The sequence below is a fragment of the Ranitomeya imitator genome, chromosome 4 (genome assembly GCF_032444005.1).
Source record: "Ranitomeya imitator isolate aRanImi1 chromosome 4, aRanImi1.pri, whole genome shotgun sequence".
NCBI classification, from domain to species: Eukaryota; Metazoa; Chordata; class Amphibia; order Anura; family Dendrobatidae; genus Ranitomeya; species Ranitomeya imitator.
Genome location: NC_091285.1, coordinates 268,379,633 through 268,401,506, shown reverse-complemented (window position 1 = coordinate 268,401,506; position 21,874 = coordinate 268,379,633). Strand labels below are relative to the sequence as shown.

The 21,874-nt window shown below is 49.4% G+C and overlaps 1 protein-coding gene across 1 annotated transcript in view; it reads left to right on the top strand.

The window, feature by feature from the left end:
• The window catches only part of TPH2 (tryptophan hydroxylase 2), a 742,941-nt gene extending 721,955 nt beyond the window's left edge, over nucleotides 1-20,986 (top strand). The window contains exons 10-11 of the mRNA XM_069764593.1: nucleotides 20,476-20,609; nucleotides 20,721-20,986. Coding sequence (XP_069620694.1) covers nucleotides 20,476-20,609; nucleotides 20,721-20,895 — 309 coding nt within the window. The 3' untranslated portion in view covers nucleotides 20,896-20,986. The remainder of the gene's footprint in view (nucleotides 1-20,475; nucleotides 20,610-20,720) is intronic.
• Nucleotides 20,987-21,874: the final 888 nt, after the last annotated feature.

Genomic DNA, 21,874 nt, shown 5'->3' with positions numbered 1-21,874 from the left:
ACTAGCGGTGTTGGAGCAAAGGGTAAGCAGGGGGAGATGAGTGTAGGCCGAAGCCTGCACTGGAGGCAGCTTTGTGTCTGCGTTGCGTTTGCAGGACACTTTGCCGGCTACACACTGGGGGAACAGCTGGCGTTGCTGAACCCCACTAACACAATGGCGTGTGTTTTTCTCTGTGCAGCTAGCACTTGCGGGCAAAAACTAGCGATGTTAGAGCCCGTGTTGAAGCAGGAGGAGGAGGAGAGGAGCAGAGTGTAGGCCGAAGCTTAGTTGAACCAATTTCAAAGGAAACCTTTAACCCCCCCCTCAGGTGTTACAAAGTACAAGAGACACACCTTGTGCAGTATTAATGCTGCACAAGTGAAAGGTTGCTCTATTAATTTGTCTACTTGCACACGCTGAATGAAAGACATACACAATTTACCCCCATTCTACAGTCAAACTGTAGTGGATGCGTGACTTGGTTTTTTGATGAGACGCAGCACAGGTGTCCAAAATAACGCCTTGGTGCTTGGAGCAGCTTCCTGAGCGTTGTTATTTGCTGTACAGGAGTCTGCGCTCTTGTGTTATCCCTTGGCAATGCCCCTGTTAGCGCTGCCCATCTTATGACATCATTTCATGTTGGCCGGTGCGGTTAACGATGGCCATAAATCCCAGACCCACAGTGTCTTTTCATAAAGCCACACTGCGGTGCTGGGATTCGTGGCCTTGAGCAGTAAATATTTTGGCCGCTCACACACGTCCTTACACCTGCTTCAGACTGGGCGGCCTCTGCTGATCCCTTCTCGCATGCGCGGCCATGAGGCTGCACAGTCTGAAGAAGGCTGAAGGAGATGAGTTAAGACAGGCGAAGATATGCACTGCTCGTGCCCATCAATCACACCCTCGCAGTCAAAATAATTAGACAACGAGGAGCATTTTATTCAGGCAGGGCGGACGAACAGGCGCAAGTAGCCAACCAATGATGTCAGAAGACGGGAAGCGCTACCAAGGGGGGTGCTGCGTATCATTAGAAAGGGAAAGTCACACCTCAGGGACAGTGGAATGGTCTCAAAGAGACACATTTTGTACGTGTTGAGTTCCACGTGGGCAAGGAGAAAACATCAGCCACCTTGTACAAATGCAGCAGTACTGCTGTACAAGGTGGCTGTTATACATAGAAACACCTGGGGGTGGGGGCCAGGCTCCCTTCAATTTCAGTTCATGTGCCTGCGTGGCGTTTGCAGGTCACGTTGCAAGCTGCACAGCAGGGGAACAGCTGGCGGTGCTGAACCCCACTAACACATTGGCTGGTGTTTTTCTCTGTGCAGCTAGCATTTCCGGGCAAAAACTAGCGGTGTTTGAGCCCAGGGTCAGCAGGAGGAGGAGGAGAGGAGCAAAGTGTAGGCCGAAGCCTGCACTGGTGGCAGCTTTTGGTCGGTTGTGCCAGCGTGGCTTGTGCTGGACACGATGCCGGCTACACAGCGGGGGAACAGCTGGCGTTGCTGAACCCCACTAACACATTGGCTGGTGTTTTTCTCTGTGCAGCTAGCATTTCCGGGCAAAAACTAGCGTTGTTAGAGCCCAGGGTCAGCAGGAGGAGGAGAGGAGCAGAGTGTAGGCCGAAGCCTAGTTGAACCAATTTCAAAGGTTACCTTTAACCCCCCCTCAGGTGTTACAAAGAACAAGAGCCACTCCTTCTGCAGCATTAATGCTGCACAAGTAAAAGGTTGCTCTATTAATTTGTCTACTTGCACAAGCTGAATGCAACACGTAGACTATTTAGCCCATTATACTGTTTAACAGTAGTGGAGGCGTGACTTGTCTTTTTAAAGAAAAGCAGCACAGGTGTCGAAAACAACACCTTTTTGCATGGGCGCAGCTTCCTGAGCGTTGTTAGTTGCTGTACAGGAGTCTGCGCTCTTGTGATCCTTTGGGCCATGCGCTGTGAGCGCTTCCTGTCTTATGACCTCATTTCATGTTGGCCGTTGCGGTTAGCGATGGACATGAATCCCAGACCCACAGTGTGTTTTTAAAAAATCACACTGCGGTGCTGGGATTCGTGCCCTGGTGCAGTAAATATGTTTGCCGCTCACACATGTCCTTACACCTGCTTCAGACTGGACGGCCTCATCTGATCCCTTATCGCCTGCCGAGGCCATGAGGACACCCAGTCTGAAGAAGGCGGAAGGAGATGAGTGAACACAGGCAAACATATGCACTGCACATGCCCATCAATCACACCCTCGCTGTCCAAAAAAATAAGACACCGAGGGCCGTTGTTTCGAGCAGGGGAGATGCACAGGCGCAGCCAGCTAACCAATGATGTCAAAAGACGGGCAGCGCTAACAAGGGTGGTGCTGCGTGTCATTACAAAGGAAAGTCACACCTCAGGGACATTGTAATGGTCTCTAATGAGACACATTTTGTACGTGTTGAGTTCCACGTGGGCAAGGAGAAAAAGTCAGCCACCTCGTACAAATGCAGCAGTACTGCTGTACAAGGTGGCTGTTATACATAGAAACACCTGTGGGTGGGGGGCAGGCTCCCTTCAATTTCAGTTCATGTGCCTGCGTGGCGTTTGCAGGTCACGTTGCAAGCTACACAGCAGGGGGAACAGCTGGGCGTTGCTGAACCCCACTGACACATTGACTGGTGTTTTTCTCTGTGCAGATTGCATGTCCGGGCAAAAACTAGCGGTGTTAGAGCCCAGGGTCAGCAGGAGGAGGAGGAGAGGAGCAAAGTGTAGGCCGAAGCCTGCACTGGTGGCAGCTTTTGGTCGGTTGTGCCAGCGTGGCTTGTGCTGGACACGATGCCGGCTACACAGCGGGGGAACAGCTGGCGGTGCTGAACCCCACTAACACATTGGCTGGTGTTTTTCTCTGTGCAGCTAGCATTTCCGGGCAAAAACTAGCGGTGTTTGAGCCCAGGGTCAGCAGGAGGAGTAGAGGAGCAGAGTGTAGGCCGAAGCCTAGTTGAACCAATTTCAAAGGTTACCTTTAACCCCCCCCCTCAGGTGTTGCAAGGTACAAGAGCCACACCTTGAACAGCATTAATGATGCACAAGTCAAAGGTTGCTCTATTTAATTTTGCTCCTTGCACACGCTGAATTAAACACGTACACTATTTAGCCCATTATACTGTCAACAGTTGTGGAGGCGTGACTTGTCTTTTTAACGAGACGCAGCACAGGTGTCAAAATTTGCACCTAGGTACTGGGCGCAGATTCCTGAGCGTTGTTATTTGCTGTACAGGAGTCTGCGCTATTGTGTTATCCCTTGGCAATACCCTGTTAGTGCAGGCCGTCTCATGACCTCATTTCATGTTGGCCGGTGCGGTTAACGATGGCCATAAATCCCAGACCCATAGTGGCTTTTCCTAAAGTCACACTGCGGTGCTGGGATTCGTGGCCTTGTGCAGTAAATATGTTCGCCGCTCACACATGTCCTTACACCTGCTTCAGACTGGGCGGCCTCAGCTGATCCCTTATCGCATGCCGCGGCCATGAGGCCGCACAGTCAGAAGAAGGCGGAAGGAGGGGAGTGAAAACAGGGGAACATATGCACTGCTCGTGCCCATCAATCACACCCTCGCAGTCAAAATATATGAGACAACGGGGGGCGTTGTGTCGGGCAGGGGGGACGCACAGGCACAGCCAGCCAACCAATGATGTCAGGAGACGGGCAGCGCTAACAATGGGGGTGCTGCGTGTCATTACAAAGGAAAGTCACACCTCAGGGACATTGTAATGGTCTCTAATGAGACACATTTTGTACGTGTTGAGTTCCACGTGGGCAAGGAGAAAAAGTCAGCCACCTCGTACAAATGCAGCAGTACTGCTGTACAAGGTGGCTGATATACATAGAAACACCTGTGGGGTGGGGGGCAGGCTCCCTTCAATTTCAGTTCATGTGCCTGCGTGGCGTTTGCAGGTCACGTTGCAAGCTACACAGCAGGGGAACAGCTGGCGTTGCTGAACCCCACTGACACATTGACTGGTGTTTTTCTCTGTGCAGATTGCATGTCCGGGCAAAAACTAGCGGTGTTAGAGCCCAGGGTCAGCAGGAGGAGGAGGAGAGGAGCAAAGTGTAGGCCGAAGCCTGCACTGGTGGCAGCTTTTGGTCGGTTGTGCCAGCGTGGCTTGTGCTGGACACGATGCCGGCTACACAGCGGGGGAACAGCTGGCGGTGCTGAACCCCACTAACACATTGGCTGGTGTTTTTCTCTGTGCAGCTAGCATTTCCGGGCAAAAACTAGCGGTGTTTGAGCCCAGGGTCAGCAGGAGGAGTAGAGGAGCAGAGTGTAGGCCGAAGCCTAGTTGAACCAATTTCAAAGGTTACCTTTAACCCCCCCCCCTCAGGTGTTGCAAGGTACAAGAGCCACACCTTGAACAGCATTAATGATGCACAAGTCAAAGGTTGCTCTATTTAATTTTGCTCCTTGCACACGCTGAATTAAACACGTACACTATTTAGCCCATTATACTGTCAAACAGTTGTGGAGGCGTGACTTGTCTTTTTAACGAGACGCAGCACAGGTGTCAAAATTTGCACCTAGGTACTGGGCGCAGATTCCTGAGCGTTGTTATTTGCTGTACAGGAGTCTGCGCTATTGTGTTATCCCTTGGCAATACCCTGTTAGTGCAGGCCGTCTCATGACCTCATTTCATGTTGGCCGGTGCGGTTAACGATGGCCATAAATCCCAGACCCATAGTGGCTTTTCCTAAAGTCACACTGCGGTGCTGGGATTCGTGGCCTTGTGCAGTAAATATGTTCGCCGCTCACACATGTCCTTACACCTGCTTCAGACTGGGCGGCCTCAGCTGATCCCTTATCGCATGCCGCGGCCATGAGGCCGCACAGTCAGAAGAAGGCGGAAGGAGGGGAGTGAAAACAGGGGAACATATGCACTGCTCGTGCCCATCAATCACACCCTCGCAGTCAAAATATATGAGACAACGGGGGGCGTTGTGTCGGGCAGGGGGGACGCACAGGCACAGCCAGCCAACCAATGATGTCAGGAGACGGGCAGCGCTAACAATGGGGGTGCTGCGTGTCATTACAAAGGAAAGTCACACCTCAGGGACATTGTAATGGTCTCTAATGAGACACATTTTGTACGTGTTGAGTTCCACGTGGGCAAGGAGAAAAAGTCAGCCACCTCGTACAAATGCAGCAGTACTGCTGTACAAGGTGGCTGATATACATAGAAACACCTGTGGGTGGGGGGCAGGCTCCCTTCAATTTCAGTTCATGTGCCTGCGTGGCGTTTGCAGGTCACGTTGCAAGCTACACAGCAGGGGAACAGCTGGCGTTGCTGAACCCCACTAACACATTGGCTGGTGTTTTTCTCTGTGCAGCTAGCATGTCCGGGCAGAAACTGGCGTTGTTTGAGCCCAGGGTCAGCAGGAGGAGGAGAGGAGCAAAGTGTAGGCCGAAGCCTGCACTGGTGGCAGCTTTTGGTCGGTTGTGCCAGCGTGGCTTGTGCTGGACACGTTGCCGACTACACAGCAGGGGAACAGCTGGCGGTGCTGAACCCCACTAACACATTGGCTGGTGTTTTTCTCTGTGCAGCTAGCATTTCCGGGCAAAAACTAGCGGTGTTTGAGCCCAGGGTCAGCAGGAGGAGTAGAGGAGCAGAGTGTAGGCCGAAGCCTAGTTGAACCAATTTCAAAGGTTACCTTTAACCCCCCCCTCAGGTGTTGCAAGGTACAAGAGCCACACCTTGTGCAGCATTAATGCTGCACAAGTAAAAGGTTGCTCTATTTGTTTTGCTCCTTGCACACGCTGACTAAAACACGTACACTATTTAGCCCATTATACTGTCAAACAGTTGTGGAGGCGTGACTTGTCTTTTTAACGAGACGCAGCACAGGTGTCAAAATTTGCACCTAGGTACTGGGCGCAGATTCCTGAGCGTTCTTATTTGCTGTACAGGAGTCTGCGCTATTGTGATCCCTTGGCCATGCGCTGTGAGCGCTTCCTGTCTTCTGACCTCATTTCATGTCGGCCGTTGCGGTTAGCGATGGACATGAATCCCAGACCCACAGTGTGTTTTTAAAAAATCACACTGCGGTGCTGGGATTCGTGCCCTGGTGCACTAAATATGTTTGCCGCTCACACATGTCCTTACACCTGCTTCAGACTGGGCGGCCTCATCTGATCCCTTATCGCCTGCCGCGGCCATGAGGACACCCAGTCTGAAGAAGGCGGAAGGAGATGAGTGAACACAGGCAAACATATGCACTGCACATGCCCATCAATCACACCCTCGCTGTCCAAAAAAATAAGACACCGAGGGCCGTTGTTTCGAGCAGGGGAGATGCACAGGCGCAGCCAGCTAACCAATGATGTCAAAAGACGGGCAGCGCTAACAAGGGTGGTGCTGCGTGTCATTACAAAGGAAAGTCACACCTCAGGGACATTGTAATGGTCTCTAATGAGACACATTTTGTACGTGTTGAGTTCCACGTGGGCAAGGAGAAACAGTCAGCCACCTCGTACAAATGCAGCAGTACTGCTGTACAAGGTGGCTGATATACATAGAAACACCTGTGGGTGGGGGGCAGGCTCCCTTCAATTTCAGTTCATGTGCCTGCGTGGCGTTTGCAGGTCACGTTGCAAGCTACACAGCAGGGGAACAGCTGGCGTTGCTGAACCCCACTGACACATTGACTGGTGTTTTTCTCTGTGCAGATTGCATGTCCGGGCAAAAACTAGCGGTGTTAGAGCCCAGGGTCAGCAGGAGGAGGAGGAGAGGAGCAAAGTGTAGGCCGAAGCCTGCACTGGTGGCAGCTTTTGGTCGGTTGTGCCAGCGTGGCTTGTGCTGGACACGATGCCGGCTACACAGCAGGGGAACAGCTGGCGGTGCTGAACCCCACTAACACATTGGCTGGTGTTTTTCTCTGTGCAGCTAGCATTTCCGGGCAAAAACTAGCGGTGTTTGAGCCCAGGGTCAGCAGGAGGAGTAGAGGAGCAGAGTGTAGGCCGAAGCCTAGTTGAACCAATTTCAAAGGTTACCTTTAACCCCCCCCTCAGGTGTTGCAAGGTACAAGAGCCACACCTTGTGCAGCATTAATGCTGCACAAGTAAAAGGTTGCTCTATTTGTTTTGCTCCTTGCACACGCTGACTAAAACACGTACACTATTTAGCCCATTATACTGTCAAACAGTTGTGGAGGCGTGACTTGTCTTTTTAACGAGACGCAGCACAGGTGTCAAAATTTGCACCTAGGTACTGGGCGCAGATTCCTGAGCGTTCTTATTTGCTGTACAGGAGTCTGCGCTATTGTGATCCCTTGGCCATGCGCTGTGAGCGCTTCCTGTCTTCTGACCTCATTTCATGTCGGCCGTTGCGGTTAGCGATGGACATGAATCCCAGACCCACAGTGTGTTTTTAAAAAATCACACTGCGGTGCTGGGATTCGTGCCCTGGTGCACTAAATATGTTTGCCGCTCACACATGTCCTTACACCTGCTTCAGACTGGGCGGCCTCATCTGATCCCTTATCGCCTGCCGCGGCCATGAGGACACCCAGTCTGAAGAAGGCGGAAGGAGATGAGTGAACACAGGCAAACATATGCACTGCACATGCCCATCAATCACACCCTCGCTGTCCAAAAAAATAAGACACCGAGGGCCGTTGTTTCGAGCAGGGGAGATGCACAGGCGCAGCCAGCTAACCAATGATGTCAAAAGACGGGCAGCGCTAACAAGGGTGGTGCTGCGTGTCATTACAAAGGAAAGTCACACCTCAGGGACATTGTAATGGTCTCTAATGAGACACATTTTGTACGTGTTGAGTTCCACGTGGGCAAGGAGAAACAGTCAGCCACCTCGTACAAATGCAGCAGTACTGCTGTACAAGGTGGCTGATATACATAGAAACACCTGTGGGTGGGGGGCAGGCTCCCTTCAATTTCAGTTCATGTGCCTGCGTGGCGTTTGCAGGTCACGTTGCAAGCTACACAGCAGGGGAACAGCTGGCGTTGCTGAACCCCACTGACACATTGACTGGTGTTTTTCTCTGTGCAGATTGCATGTCCGGGCAAAAACTAGCGGTGTTAGAGCCCAGGGTCAGCAGGAGGAGGAGGAGAGGAGCAAAGTGTAGGCCGAAGCCTGCACTGGTGGCAGCTTTTGGTCGGTTGTGCCAGCGTGGCTTGTGCTGGACACGATGCCGGCTACACAGCGGGGGAACAGCAGGCGGTGCTGAACCCCACTAACACATTGGCTGGTGTTTTTCTCTGTGCAGCTAGCATGTCCGGGCAGAAACTGGCGTTGTTTGAGCCCAGGGTCAGCAGGAGGAGGAGAGGAGCAAAGTGTAGGCCGAAGCCTGCACTGGTGGCAGCTTTTGGTCGGTTGTGCCAGCGTGGCTTGTGCTGGACACGTTGCCGACTACACAGCAGGGGAACAGCTGGCGGTGCTGAACCCCACTAACACATTGGCTGGTGTTTTTCTCTGTGCAGCTAGCATTTCCGGGCAAAAACTAGCGGTGTTTGAGCCCAGGGTCAGCAGGAGGAGTAGAGGAGCAGAGTGTAGGCCGAAGCCTAGTTGAACCAATTTCAAAGGTTACCTTTAACCCCCCCTCAGGTGTTGCAAGGTACAAGAGCCACACCTTGTGCAGCATTAATGCTGCACAAGTAAAAGGTTGCTCTATTTGTTTTGCTCCTTGCACACGCTGACTAAAACACGTACACTATTTAGACCATTATACTGTCAAACAGTTGTGGAGGCGTGACTTGTCTTTTTAACGAGACGCAGCACAGGTGTCAAAATTTGCACCTAGGTACTGGGCGCAGATTCCTGAGCGTTCTTATTTGCTGTACAGGAGTCTGCGCTATTGTGATCCCTTGGCCATGCGCTGTGAGCGCTTCCTGTCTTCTGACCTCATTTCATGTCGGCCGTTGCGGTTAGCGATGGACATGAATCCCAGACCCACAGTGTGTTTTCAAAAAATCACACTGCGTGGCTGGGATTCGTGGCCTTGTGCAGTAAATAGGTTGGCCGCTTACACATGTCCTTACACCTGCTCCAGACTGGGCGGCCTCAGCTGATCCCTTATCGCCTACCACGGCCAGGAGGCCGCACAGTCTGAAGAAGGCGGAAGGAGATGAGTTAAGACAGGCGAACATATGCACTGCTCGTGCCCATAAACCACACCCTCGCTGACAAAATAAATATGACAACGAGGGGCGTTGTTTCTAGCAGGGCGGATGCACAGGCGCAGCCAGCTAACCATGATGACAAAAGACGGGAAACGCTACCAAGGGGGGTGCTGCGTATCATTACAAAGGAAAGTCACACCTCAGGGACAGTGGAATGGTCTCAATGAGACACATTTTGTACGTGTTGAGTTCCACGTGGGCAAGGAGAAAAAGTCAGCCACCTTGTACAAATGCAGCAGTACTGCTGTACTAGGTGGCTGTTATACATAGAAACACCTGGGGGGGTGGGGCCAGGTTCCCTTTTAATTTCAGTTCCTGTGCCTGCATGGCGTTTGCAGGTCACGTTGCCGGCTACACAGCAGGGGAACAGCTGGCGTTGCTGAACCCCACTAACACATTGGCTGGTGTTTTTCTCTGTGCAGCTAGCACTTCCGGGCAAAAACTAGCGGTGTTTGAGCCCAGGGTCAGCAGGAGGAGGAGAGGAGCAGAGTGTAGGCCGAAGCCTGCACTGGTGGCAGCTTTTGTTCTGTTGTGCCAGCGTGGCTTGTGCTGGACACGTTGCCGACTACACAGCAGGGGAACAGCTGGCGGTGCTGAACCCCACTGACACATCACCTAGTGTTTTTTTCTGTGTAGACAACACTTCCAGGTGGCAACTGACAGTGTTGAAACCCAGGGAATCAAAGAGGAGCAGAGTGTAGGCCGAAGCCTGCAGTGGAGCAAGTTGAAAGGGAACCTTTAACCCCCCCCCCCCAGGCATTTGTTGCTGAAAGAGCCATCTTGTACAGCAGTAATACTGCACATGGAAAATGGTGGCTCCGAAAATTATGCTCCTTGCAAACGCTGAAGTACACACTCATATAATGTGTCCCCTCACACCGTCAAACCATCCCGGAAGTGGGACTTTCCTTTGTAATGTGACACAGCACAGCCGTCATTCCAACCCCCTTGGTGCCGGGCACCACCTCCTCAACGTTGTTTGGTTCTGTCACGGAGCCCGCACTGTAATGTTATCCCTTGGCCATGCACAGTTAGCGGTGCCCGTCTTCTGACATCATGTAGGTGTCAGGCTGGCAGTGCCTGTGCGTCCAAGCTGCCCGAGATCCAACCTTGCAGTGTCATCTAATGTAGTCCCACTGCGGGCCAGGGATCCATGGGCATGCGCAGTGCATATCATCGCCTCTCACTCACCTCCTTCCTGCTTCTTCAGACTGTGCGGCGTCACGGCCGTGGCATGCTATTAGGGATCAGCTGACGCCGCCTAGTCTGAAGAAGCGTGAAGAAGGGGAGTGAGAGGCTAGTATATGCACTGCGCATGGCCATGGATACCAGGCCCACTGTGGGATCACATTAGACGACACTGCGAGGTGTGATTTCGGGCAGCGTGGACGCACAGGCGCAGCCAGGACGACAACAAATGATGTCAGAGGACGGGCAGCGCAAACTGTGCATGGCCAAGGGATAACATAACAGCGCAGGGTCCATGACGGAATCAAACAACGCTAAGGAGGCAGCGCACGGTGCCAAGGGGGTAGCAATGACGGCTGTGCTGTGTCACATTACAAAGGAAAGTCCCACCTCCGGGACGGTTGGACGGTGTGAGGGGACACATTACATGAGTGTGTAGTTCAGCGTTTGCAAGGAGCATAATTTCAAGAGCGACCTTTCCCTTGTGCAGTATTAGTGCTGCACATGGTGGCTCTTTCAGTAACAAACGCCTAGGGGGGGGGGGGGACAGGTCCCCTTACATTTTAGTTGTGCCAGCGTGGCGGTCGCATGACACGTTGCCGGATACACAGCTGGGGATCAGCTGACGTTACTGAACCCCAATAACAGAGGAGCGACTGTTGACTGTGCACACAGCACTTCCAGGCACCAACTGGCGGTGTTAGAGCCCAGGGACAGCAGGAGGAGCAGATTGGAGGTATTGCCGCACACACAGCTGGGGATCAGCTGACGTTACTGAACCCCAATAACAGAGGAGCGACTGTTGACTGTGCACACAGCACTTCCAGGCACCAACTGGCGGTGTTAGAGCCCAGGGACAGCAGGAGGAGCAGAGGAACAGAGTGTAGGCCGAAGCCTGATTGGAGCAAGTTGAAAGGAAACCTTTAACCCCCCCCCCCAAGACGTTTGTAGCTGAAAGAGCCATGTTGTGCAGCACTAAGGATGCAAAAGGAAAAGGTTGCTCTTTTAATTATGCTCCTTGCAAACACCGAAGTAAACACTAAAAATGTGTCCCTTTATACCGTTAAACCGTTCCGGAGGTGCGAATTTCCTTCGTAATGGGACACAGCACAGCTGTCATTCCTATCCCCTTGATGCCGTGCGCTGCCTCCTCAGCGTTGTTTTAAGCTGCCACGGAGCCTGCGCTGTTCTGTTAGCCCTTGGCCATGCCCAATTAGCGCTGCCTGTCTTCTGACATAATTTGGTGTCAGGCTGTCAGTGCCTGTGCGTCCACGCTGCTCCAGATCCCACCTCGCAGTCTCATCTAACGTAATCCCACTGCGGGCCTTGGAACCATGGGCATGCACAGTGCATAACCTCGACTCTCACTCCCCTCCTTCCCTCTTCTTCAGACTGTGCGGTGTCACGGCCGTGGCATGCTAGGGATCAGCTGACGGCGCACAGTCTAAAGAAGGCGGAGGGAAATGAGCGAGAGCCCGAGGGGAAGATATGCACTGCGCATGCCCATGGATCCCAGGCCCGCAGTGTGACTCAATCAGAAGACACTGCGAGGCGGGATCTCGGGCAGCGCGGCCGCACAGGCGCAGCCAGCCTGACACCAAATTATGTCAGAAGACAGGCAGCGCAAATAGGGCATGCCCAAGGGATAACAGAACAGCGCAGGCTCCGTGACAGCTTAAAACAACGCTGAGGAGGCAGCGCATGGCACCAAGGGGGTAGGAATGACGGCTGTGCTGCGTCACATTACGAAGGAAAGTCCCAGCTCCGGGACGGTATAACGGTATCAGTGAACACATTTTATAAGTGTTAAGTTCTGCGTGTGCAAAGAGCTAAAAAAAAAGAGCTACCTTTTCCTTGTGCAGCATTACTGCTGCACAAGATGGCTCTTTCAGTAACAAACGACGGGGGGGGGGGGGACAGGTTCCCTTACATTTAGGTTGTTGTGCCAGCGTGGCGGTCGCAGGACACATTGCCGGCTACACAGCTGGGGATCAGCTGACGTTACTGAAACCCAATAACACTGGGTCGTATGTTTTTACTGTGCAGCCTGCACTTCTGAGCCGCAACTGGCGGTGTTGGAGCCCAGGAATAGCAGTTCAGGTGGTAGAAAGATGAACACAGCAGGAGACCTGGATGACACCCAATTACTTAATCAGGCAGAGGAGTGGCAAATTCCTGCGAGATCCAGGCCTGGTTCATTTTCAGGAAAGTAAGCCGGTCAACGTTATCGGAGGATAGTCGCATGCGACGGTCTGTTAGTACACCACCTGCGGCACTAAAGACACGTTCCGATAAGACACTAGCCGCAGGGCAAGCCAGCACCTCCAATGCATACTGGCTTAGCTCTGGCCATGTATCCAGCTTAGAGACCCAAAACTTGAACGGGGAAGAGCCGTCTGGGAGTACAGTAAGAGGGCAAGCCATGTAGTCTGTCACCATCTGACGGAACCGTTGCCTCCTGCTGACTGGAGCCGCCGGTGATGGTGTAGACATTTGGGGCGGGCACACAAAAGTGTGCCAGAGTTGTGCCATACTGGGCTTGCCTTGGGCAGAGGCACTGCTTCTGCTCCCTCTTTGGGCAGAGCCTCCCCCACTGCCTCGACGCACTGAGCTGCTTTGTAAAGCACTAGCAGCACTCCTCTCAGTTGGACAGGAGAAGATGATGGAATTCACCAGTGTGTCGTGGTACTCCCGCAATTTACGCTCCCGGGTCAACGCAGGGATGAGGTTTTGGACGTTGTCCCGGTAGCGAGGATCGAGGAGGGTGAACACCCAATAATCAGGCATGTTGAGAATGTGGTCGATGCGGCGGTCGTTTCTCAGGCACTGCAGCATGAAATCCACCATGTGCTGCAGAGTGCCAACCGGCCCAGAAACGCTGTCCCCTGCTTGAGACATGATCTCTGCCCGCTCGTCATCACCCCACCCTCGCTGTACACACTGACCACTGGACAATTGTGTCGCTCCCTCCTCTGGACGGAGCTCTTCCTCCTCCATTGACTCCTCCTCATCCTCCTCACAAATTGGCCCCTGCGTACCCCTTTGTGAGGAACCACGTGGCGCTGACTCTCCAGAAGCTGATGGAAAAGGTGACTCCTCATCCTCCACCTCTTCCACCACATCATCCCTTAACCCTTGCAAAGTTTGCTGAAGCAGGCAGATAAGGGGGACAGTCATGCTGACTAGTGCATCATCTGCACTTGCCATCCGCGTGGAATAATCAAAAGGACGCAAAACCTGGCAGACGTCCTTCATAGTGGCCCACTCTGTGGTTGTGAAGTCTGATCGGCGCTGACTGCGACTTCTTTGCGCCTGATGCAGCTGGTACTCCATAACTGCTTGCTGCTGCTCACACAACCGCTCCAACATATGTAACGTGGAATTCCACCGGGTAGGTAGGTCACATATGATGCGGTGTTCCGGAAGGCGGAATCGGCGCTGCAGAGCAGCAATGCGGGATCTGGCCAAGCTGGAACGCCGCAAGTGAGCACACTCTAGGCGGACCTTGTGCAGCAGGGCATCAAGATCCGGATAGTCCCTCAGAAAACTCTGCACAACCAAATTGAGCACATGTGCCAGACATGGGATGTGAGTGAGGTTGCCAAGGGCCAAAGCTGCCACCAGATTTCGGCCATTGTCACACACTACCATGCCTGGCTGGAGATTCGCTGGCAGTAACCACACATCGCTCTCCTGCTTTATGGCATTCCAGAGCTCCTGCGCTGTGTGGCTTCGATGCCCCAATGAAACTAGTTTCAAGACGGCCTGCTGACGTTTGGCCACGGCTGTGCTCATGTCGGTCATAGGTAAACGTTCACGGGTCCATGTGGGGGTGGACTGTGACGGATCCTGCAGAGAGGAATCAGAGGAACTGGTGTAAGAGGAGGAGTCGATGCGTACAGACTGGATTCCTGCAATCCTTGGAGTGGGCAGGACACGTCCTGCGCCACTCGCACGATCTGTACCTGGCTCAACAACATTAACCCAATGGGCAGTGAGGGAAACATATCGCCCCTGTCCATGCTGACTGGTCCACGCATCGGTGGTGAGGTGGACCTTGCTACTGACGGCGTTCAGTAGCGCATGTTTTATGTTTGCCTCAACATGCCTGTGCAGGGCAGGGACAGCCTGCCTGCTGAAGTAAAAGCGGCTGGGCACCTTGTACTGTGGGACTGCCAATGCCATCAAGTCACGGAAGCTGTCAGTCTCCACCAGCCTGAACGAGAGCATTTCCAGGGACAACAGTTTGGCAATGCCTGCATTCAGAGCCTGTGCTCGGGGGTGGTTGGCCGAGAATGCCCGCCTTTTCTCCCATGCCTGTACTACCGATGGCTGTAGAGTAGACTGGGAGTGTGAGGATGACTGGGAAGGTGGTGCTGTGGGTGGAATTACACAAGGTCTCTGGGAGGAAGCCAAACCAGCTGTGCGTGAGCTGGAGGAAGAGGCAACACGAGCTGAAGAGGTGGTAGCTGCCGCTGTTGGTTGGCCTACATCTTCAGTGTGTTTCTGTAACTCCACCGCGTGCCTGGTCCGCACATGTTTCCACATATTTGTGGTATTGAGGTTGCTGACATTTTTCCCTCTTTTTACTTTATGATGACACAGCTTGCATTTGACAAAACAAATGTCATCTGCAACTGTGTCAAAAAAGGACCAGGCACTGCAAGTCTTGGGAGCGCCCTTTTTGGCTTTGGAAAGAGACAGGCTCCTAACGGGTGCCAAAGTGGAGGCTACAGGCTCCGCAGTCTTCCCCCTCCCTCTCCCTCTTTGGCCCGTAAGAGGAAGCTCTTCCTCTGAGCTGCTCCCACCACCTTCCTGTTCCTCACGCCACGATGGGTCAAGGACCTCATCATCTCCACTACCCTCTGCCACCAACTGCTCCTCCTGGGTAGTCTCAGCAGCACAGTACGCACGAGAAAGCGGCACCTGAGTTTCATCATCAGATGCGTACTGCGCTGTGGTCACCGGAGGCACTGGCCCACCTGCCTCTTCAGAGTCAGAGAGATAAAGCTTTTGGGCATCACTGCACACTGCCTCTTCTTCCATTTCTCCAATGCTGCTTGGCTGGCCCCCTGTTTCCAAGCCAAGAGATTCAGAGAACAGAAGTAGAGACGGCTCCTGTCCTGGGCTCTCTGACTGCCTGGCCAATTTGGCAGGTGGTGAAGAGACAGATGGCTGCTCTCCAGTGCTCTGTGCCTGAGAGGATGTGGCACTAACTGAAGTCGATGCCGAGGCGTTAGCTGCCATCCACCCGACAACGGCTTCAATTTGGTCTTCACGCAGCAGCGGTGCACGGCGCTCTCCGACAAAGCTGCGCATGAAGGACTGTTCCCTGCTGAAACTGAGTGACGACGAGTCACCGGCGCCCGCAGCAGGCACAGAATCACCACGTCCTCTCCCTGCTCCTCTCCCTGCTCCGCGCCCACGCCCACGTGCCTTACTCCCTGCCCTCTTCATCTTGGTTGACAGATAAAGATAAGCAGAAAAGTACTAAGGCCTTAGTGTGCTTATTCCTGTAATGCTCCTCCTAACAGGTGTAAGAAACACTAATGTTGTAAATTGTGGACTAAACTTTATTATTTTTCAAATGTGGCCTACACAAGTGTAAGTTGTGTTTGGTGAACTTAACCTTTTTTTTGGTGCAGATCGGGCTACAGAGCTAGTTTAAATCACACGGAGACCGTGCAGACAGCCGTAAACGGCGCTGCAAGGCCAAGAAACCCTCCTCTAGGTTATCCTATATAGTGTTTTTCCACTATTTAGCTGGATACAAGTGGAAAGACACTAATAGGAATTTTTTTTTTCAAATTTTAAACTGGCTGCACTATTTGAAAAAAAGGAAATTGTTTTTCAAGGTATGAGGCAGTAACGCACCCTGAGCTGAATCCAACCGGCTATGGCTGCACACAGACTACAGGGCGAGCTGGGCTCACACGGAGACCGTGCAGACAGCCGTAAACGGCGCTGCAAGGCCAAAAAACCCTCCTCTAGGTTATCCTATATAGTGTTTTTCCACTATTTAGCTGGATACGAGTGGAAAGACACTAATAGGAATTTTTTTTTTCAAATTTTAAACAGGCTGCACTATTTGAAAAAAAGGAAAATTTTTCTCAAGGTATGAGCCAGTAACGAACCCTGAGCTGAATCCAACCGGCTATGGCTGCACACAGACTACAGGGCGAGCTGGGCTCACACGGAGACCGTGCAGACAGCCGTAAACGGCGCTGCAAGGCCAAAAAACCCTCCTCTAGGTTATCCTATATAGTGTTTTTCCACTATTTAGCTGGATACGAGTGGAAAGACACTAATAGGAATTTTTTTTTTCAAATTTTAAACAGGCTGCACTATTTGAAAAAAAGGAAAATTTTTCTCAAGGTATGAGCCAGTAACGAACCCTGAGCTGAATCCAACCGGCTATGGCTGCACACAGACTACAGGGCGAGCTGGGCTCACACGGAGACCGTGCAGACAGCCGTAAACGGCGCTGCAAGGCCAAAAAACCCTCCTCTAGGTTATCCTATATAGTGTTTTTCCACTATTTAGCTGGATACGAGTGGAAAGACACTAATAGGAATTTTTTTTTTCAAATTTTAAACAGGCTGCACTATTTGAAAAAAAGGAAAATTTTTCTCAAGGTATGAGCCAGTAACGAACCCTGAGCTGAATCCAACCGGCTATGGCTGCACACAGACTACAGGGCGAGCTGGGCTCACACGGAGACCGTGCAGACAGCCGTAAACGGCGCTGCAAGGCCCAAAAACCCCCCTCTAGGTTATCCTATGTAGTGTTTTTCCACAATAGAGCTGGAGACTGGTGGAAAAACACTAATAGGAAATTTGAGAAAAAATGTGCAGCAGGCTGCACTAAGAGCAAAAAAGAACAACTGTGTGAGGCAGTGTGAACCCCCCCTGAGCTGAATACAACCGGGTATATGGCTGCACACAGACTACAGAGTGAGCTGCACACACACACACACAGAGACCTTGCAGAACGCTGTTAAAACAGCGCTGCAAGGCAAGAGCAAGGTGAACAGTGAAGAACACACAGCGTTTTGCTAAATTAGCCTTTGGAAAGGAAAATAAAGCAATTAGCTAGCTCAACTGGCCCTCAGTTAGAACACAGCGTCCTGTCCCTAACTGAAATCACAGCAGAGTGAGCGCAAAATGGCGGCAGCGCTTTTTTATAGTGCAGAGTGACATCATTTCAGCAGCCAATCCAAGCCTTGCCAGTACTTACATGCCCACCATGCTAAACAGGATGTGCCCACACTTTCATTCATTCCTCATTGGCTGCTGCGTTCAATTTGAATTCTGGGAACTTCCGATTCCGGTATCCGATACGCGGGAAGTATCGGAATTCGGTATCGGAATTCCGATACCGCAAATATCGGCCGATACCCGATACTTGCGGTATCGGAATGCTCAACACTAGTAGTGAAGAATGAGTAATTATATCTTTACTACTAAAATGTTGTTTGTTTAAGCTATACAGTGTTGCTTAGCCACATGGAGAGATTTGGAGGGGAAATAGTGCTTTTTAACTCTTGGAGGACACATTTTTGTAGAATAGTTTGCAGACTCCACATGCAGAGCTCCTAAGTATGAAAAGAGCAGAATATCCCACAAGTAACCCCATTTTGGAAATTACACCCTTCTGGGACTTTATCTACTGGTAGAGAGACAATCTTGACTCCATGGGGTGTTTTCCAGAAACAAGCAGCAATGGAAAATTGCAAATCTGCCTTTGCTGTGCCCTTACATTATAGTGTCTAGTATGTTGTACTGCTCATACATTATGCCAAACTCATGCTTCTGGAGACTCGCAACCTGTAGGTTTTTTTTATGTTTTGCTACATTTACGCAATTTTTTGTAGTACAAGATAACGTTTTCAGTAATACCATTTTTACATTTGTTTTTTTGATCGTGTTTTATTCCACTTTTTTCAGCAAGTATGATATAAAAGGATATTTTTTTTCACAATTTTTTTTCTTAACAGTATTTACTGACGGGGTAAATAGTGTGACAGATTTATGGGTCAGGCCGTTCTCAAGACAGCGATAGCAAATATGTATCCTTCTTTTGTTTAATGTTTGTTTTTACATAAATGTATGTATATTTTAACAATTCTTAATTACTTTTATTTCACTTAGTTCCTCTATGGACTTAATTAACTTTTATTACTCTGATCATTGGCATAATACATTGTAATGTAGATGCATTGCAATGCATTACCCCTGCCAGTGTTAAACTGACAGAACACCTTTTAGACCATCTCCTGTCATAATCTAACAGGCCACCACAGCTGGCAAACTCGTAGGTCATCCCTTGACCTCCGGTTGCTATAACTACTCTCGACAGACTGCCATTACATTTCAGGGATGGAGAAGTCATTAGGGACCTGGCCATGCTGTTAGCAATGTGTAACTCTGAAATGCCACATCATTCCAGAAAAAGGTGTTTAGAATGTAGGCGGCAGTCTCTATTTTATGCTGCCTGTGGTCCAGGAAGCATGAATGAGCTGACTGGTTCCCTTTAAAGCATTTTTTAGATTTTTGAGGTAGTAAATAAAATAGCTGCAGTAATTTTCAGTAGATCTGTTTTGTATACCCTTACTCTTAAGTTTATTTTATGACTTTTGGTGATATTGAAATATATGCAGCAACTGATTCAGCTTTGGCTGAATAGAACCTTTTCATTTCCAAATTTTACTTGTCATTTGATATAGATGTGTGAGATAGTATGAAATCAACCTCAATCTTTTCTTCGTAAGCCTATTTAGTCTGAGAGAACTTTCAGGGATTTCAGATCAGCAGGATTACACATCACTAGAGGACAGCATATAGAGAACATCAGGACATTGGTTGGCTCTCTTTCTGCTTGCCAGCATGTTGAGAGTGCCAGGTCACTGTTTGGCTCTTTCTTCTTGCCAGTCTAAGAGGACATGGCACACATTGGGATGAATTCTGGCAGACTTTTGTTGTTTCCAGGACAGTTTCTTCCAGCTCCAACAAAATTGTCAGAGCTGGCCAGAACAATGGGACGATACAACTAGTCTAATTCATGACTAGCTGTGGTGTTCTCTACTCCAGATTTCTGGCATAGTCAAAGCAGGCAGATGCCACTCACCAGATGCTCCTGATTCATCAATCAGGAGAGATTGACTACATTACATAACACCACTCATTATAACCGGCATGAACAATGCTGGTCTTGATGAATTGGGCCCATTGTGTTTAGGTGCCTTGCATTTTGCCCTTCTGATAGTATAAACTTCTTATAAGCCCTTTGGTCACTTAGCCATAAAAATATATTGCAGCCAAGCAATGCTTTTCAATTGTAACATTTTTAAATGTGATATGTTCCCTTTTGTTTCCTATAGTTATAAATGGTGATTTGCATTAATTTTCAGACAAGGAACCTGGAACCTATGGCGTAAATCAAATTATGTTTGAAATTAAACCAAATAAAGCATTTCACTTTCACATAAAATGTACCATTTAGAACTTGTGCTTGCAGATCTTGTATCGTCTTTCTTTTCTATAGTTATACTCTTAAAATTATAGGCAATAGAGAAAGATGGTCCATTTGCAGTAGCGTGGCATAATTCCAGTGGATTTTTATAGATTCATTTTTTAATGAAAATAGTAGATCTCAGCAGTAGCTCAGCATACAAACAACAACATAACTTTTTACTGATAAAATATCTAAAGGTATGAAAACCAACTGAAACCTGAATCATAATTGGAATAATTGAACATTTACTGTCAATGATCATACATAAAATAGATTGACAATAGTTTTCTATGTTTGTGATACCAAGAATCTCTTAGAGTGAGTCTAGTGTACAGAGATCATTCTATGCATAATGCAATGATCTAGTGTTTAATCTAATGTTTTAAAACTTGTTAGATTGGTTTATGTAATATGGGAACATTTTGATTCCCAAAGGTAACAACTACACAAGCAACACACACACGATTGTTAATTAATGATAAGAGCATCTTAAATATTCAGCATCACATGTTTTAAAATGAGCTAAGATAGACTCATCTGCTTTTAAACTGCTCCTAATTCTAAAACAAGTAACTGTTTGTCTTCATTTCCTTAAGCGCTATTTTAAAAAGTGTGTCTGGTTTCTCTTTGCAGCATGCCTTGTCTGACAAAGCTACTGTGAAAACGTTTGATCCAAAGACAACTTGCTTGCAAGAATGTATTATCACTACCTTTCAGGATTTGTACTTTGTGTCAGAAAGCTTTGATGAAGCCAAGGAAAAGATGAGGTACATTCAATTATTAGGAAAAAGAAGACAAGAAGAAAAGAAACTTTAGAAAACATTTCATCACTGCTGATATGATTCTAATTAATTTCTCTCTGTCTTTAAATCCTACAGAGAGTTTGCAAAGTCAATCAACCGGCCCTTCTCAGTGTATTTTAATCCCTACACGCAGAGTATTGAAATCCTGAAAGACACCCAAAGTATTGAAAATGTTGTGCAAGACTTGCGGAGCGACCTTAATACTGTGTGTGATGCTTTAACAAAAATGAATAAATATTTGGGAATTTAAAAAGTAAAGAAATGGAAATCGGATGTTTTGTGGACTAAGATGGGTTCAGACTCCTTCAGCTTTAATTCTGGGAAATAAATTCTGAGTAATGATTTTGCTCTCCTTTATCTGTATTAATATATTAAAGAAGTCAACTATTTTTTTTAAATCCTTGTAAAGTTCTCATAGGAAATTACTTTTACTTTATTACATACAGTACATGCTAAGAGCTAGGCTAGATGCCCCTTCTCTTCGTCAAGCACAGATAGGTCCAGGAAGCTTAGGTCTGGGCTACTTTAAGCTGTTGGAAGTTCCTCCTAATGAAGCAATGATTTAGCTGACCCTTTTCTTGACGAAGTAGTCAGGGCTGACAAGCAAAATAATAGCTCTACATGAACTTTAAGTGAAAATTATATTTTTAATTACCCCACAGAGCTACTATTCTTGTTAGTCAGATAAACAAATTCAACCTGCTTCCATGAAAAAGCTTGAGGACCTTAGCAATCGATGTTTCCTGCACTGGTATATATATAAGGAGTTGAAAAGGAAATACATTTCTAGGTTCTATTGGTTGTATTAATATAGCAATTAGAAAATCTGCATCTTGAGTGTTTTCTTAAGTTAAGCCTAAAAAGTTAAGAATTACTGTGTATGAGTAGGTCAGCCAGTTTTAATTTTAATCACATCCTTTACCCCTTCATGACATCTGCCAAACATGCCCAGCAGGTGATAACTGTGTATTATAGTCAGGACCTGCCGCTAACAATCGTGGGTGGAGTGGTGCTCCGCTCATGACTGTTATCTTGTTGAATGCCACTGTCAATCTCTGACAGTGGCATTTAACATACTCCAGTATGAGTGCGTGTCATGCTCTCCAGCCATCAGTGCGCCCACAACGTGATCATGATGAGGCATCATTTGAGGGAGGGGGGCAGAAGCTGAGACAGTGACCACAGCCTCTGCCCCCTTGTCTGATAATGCTTTGTGTGAGTATCTCAGC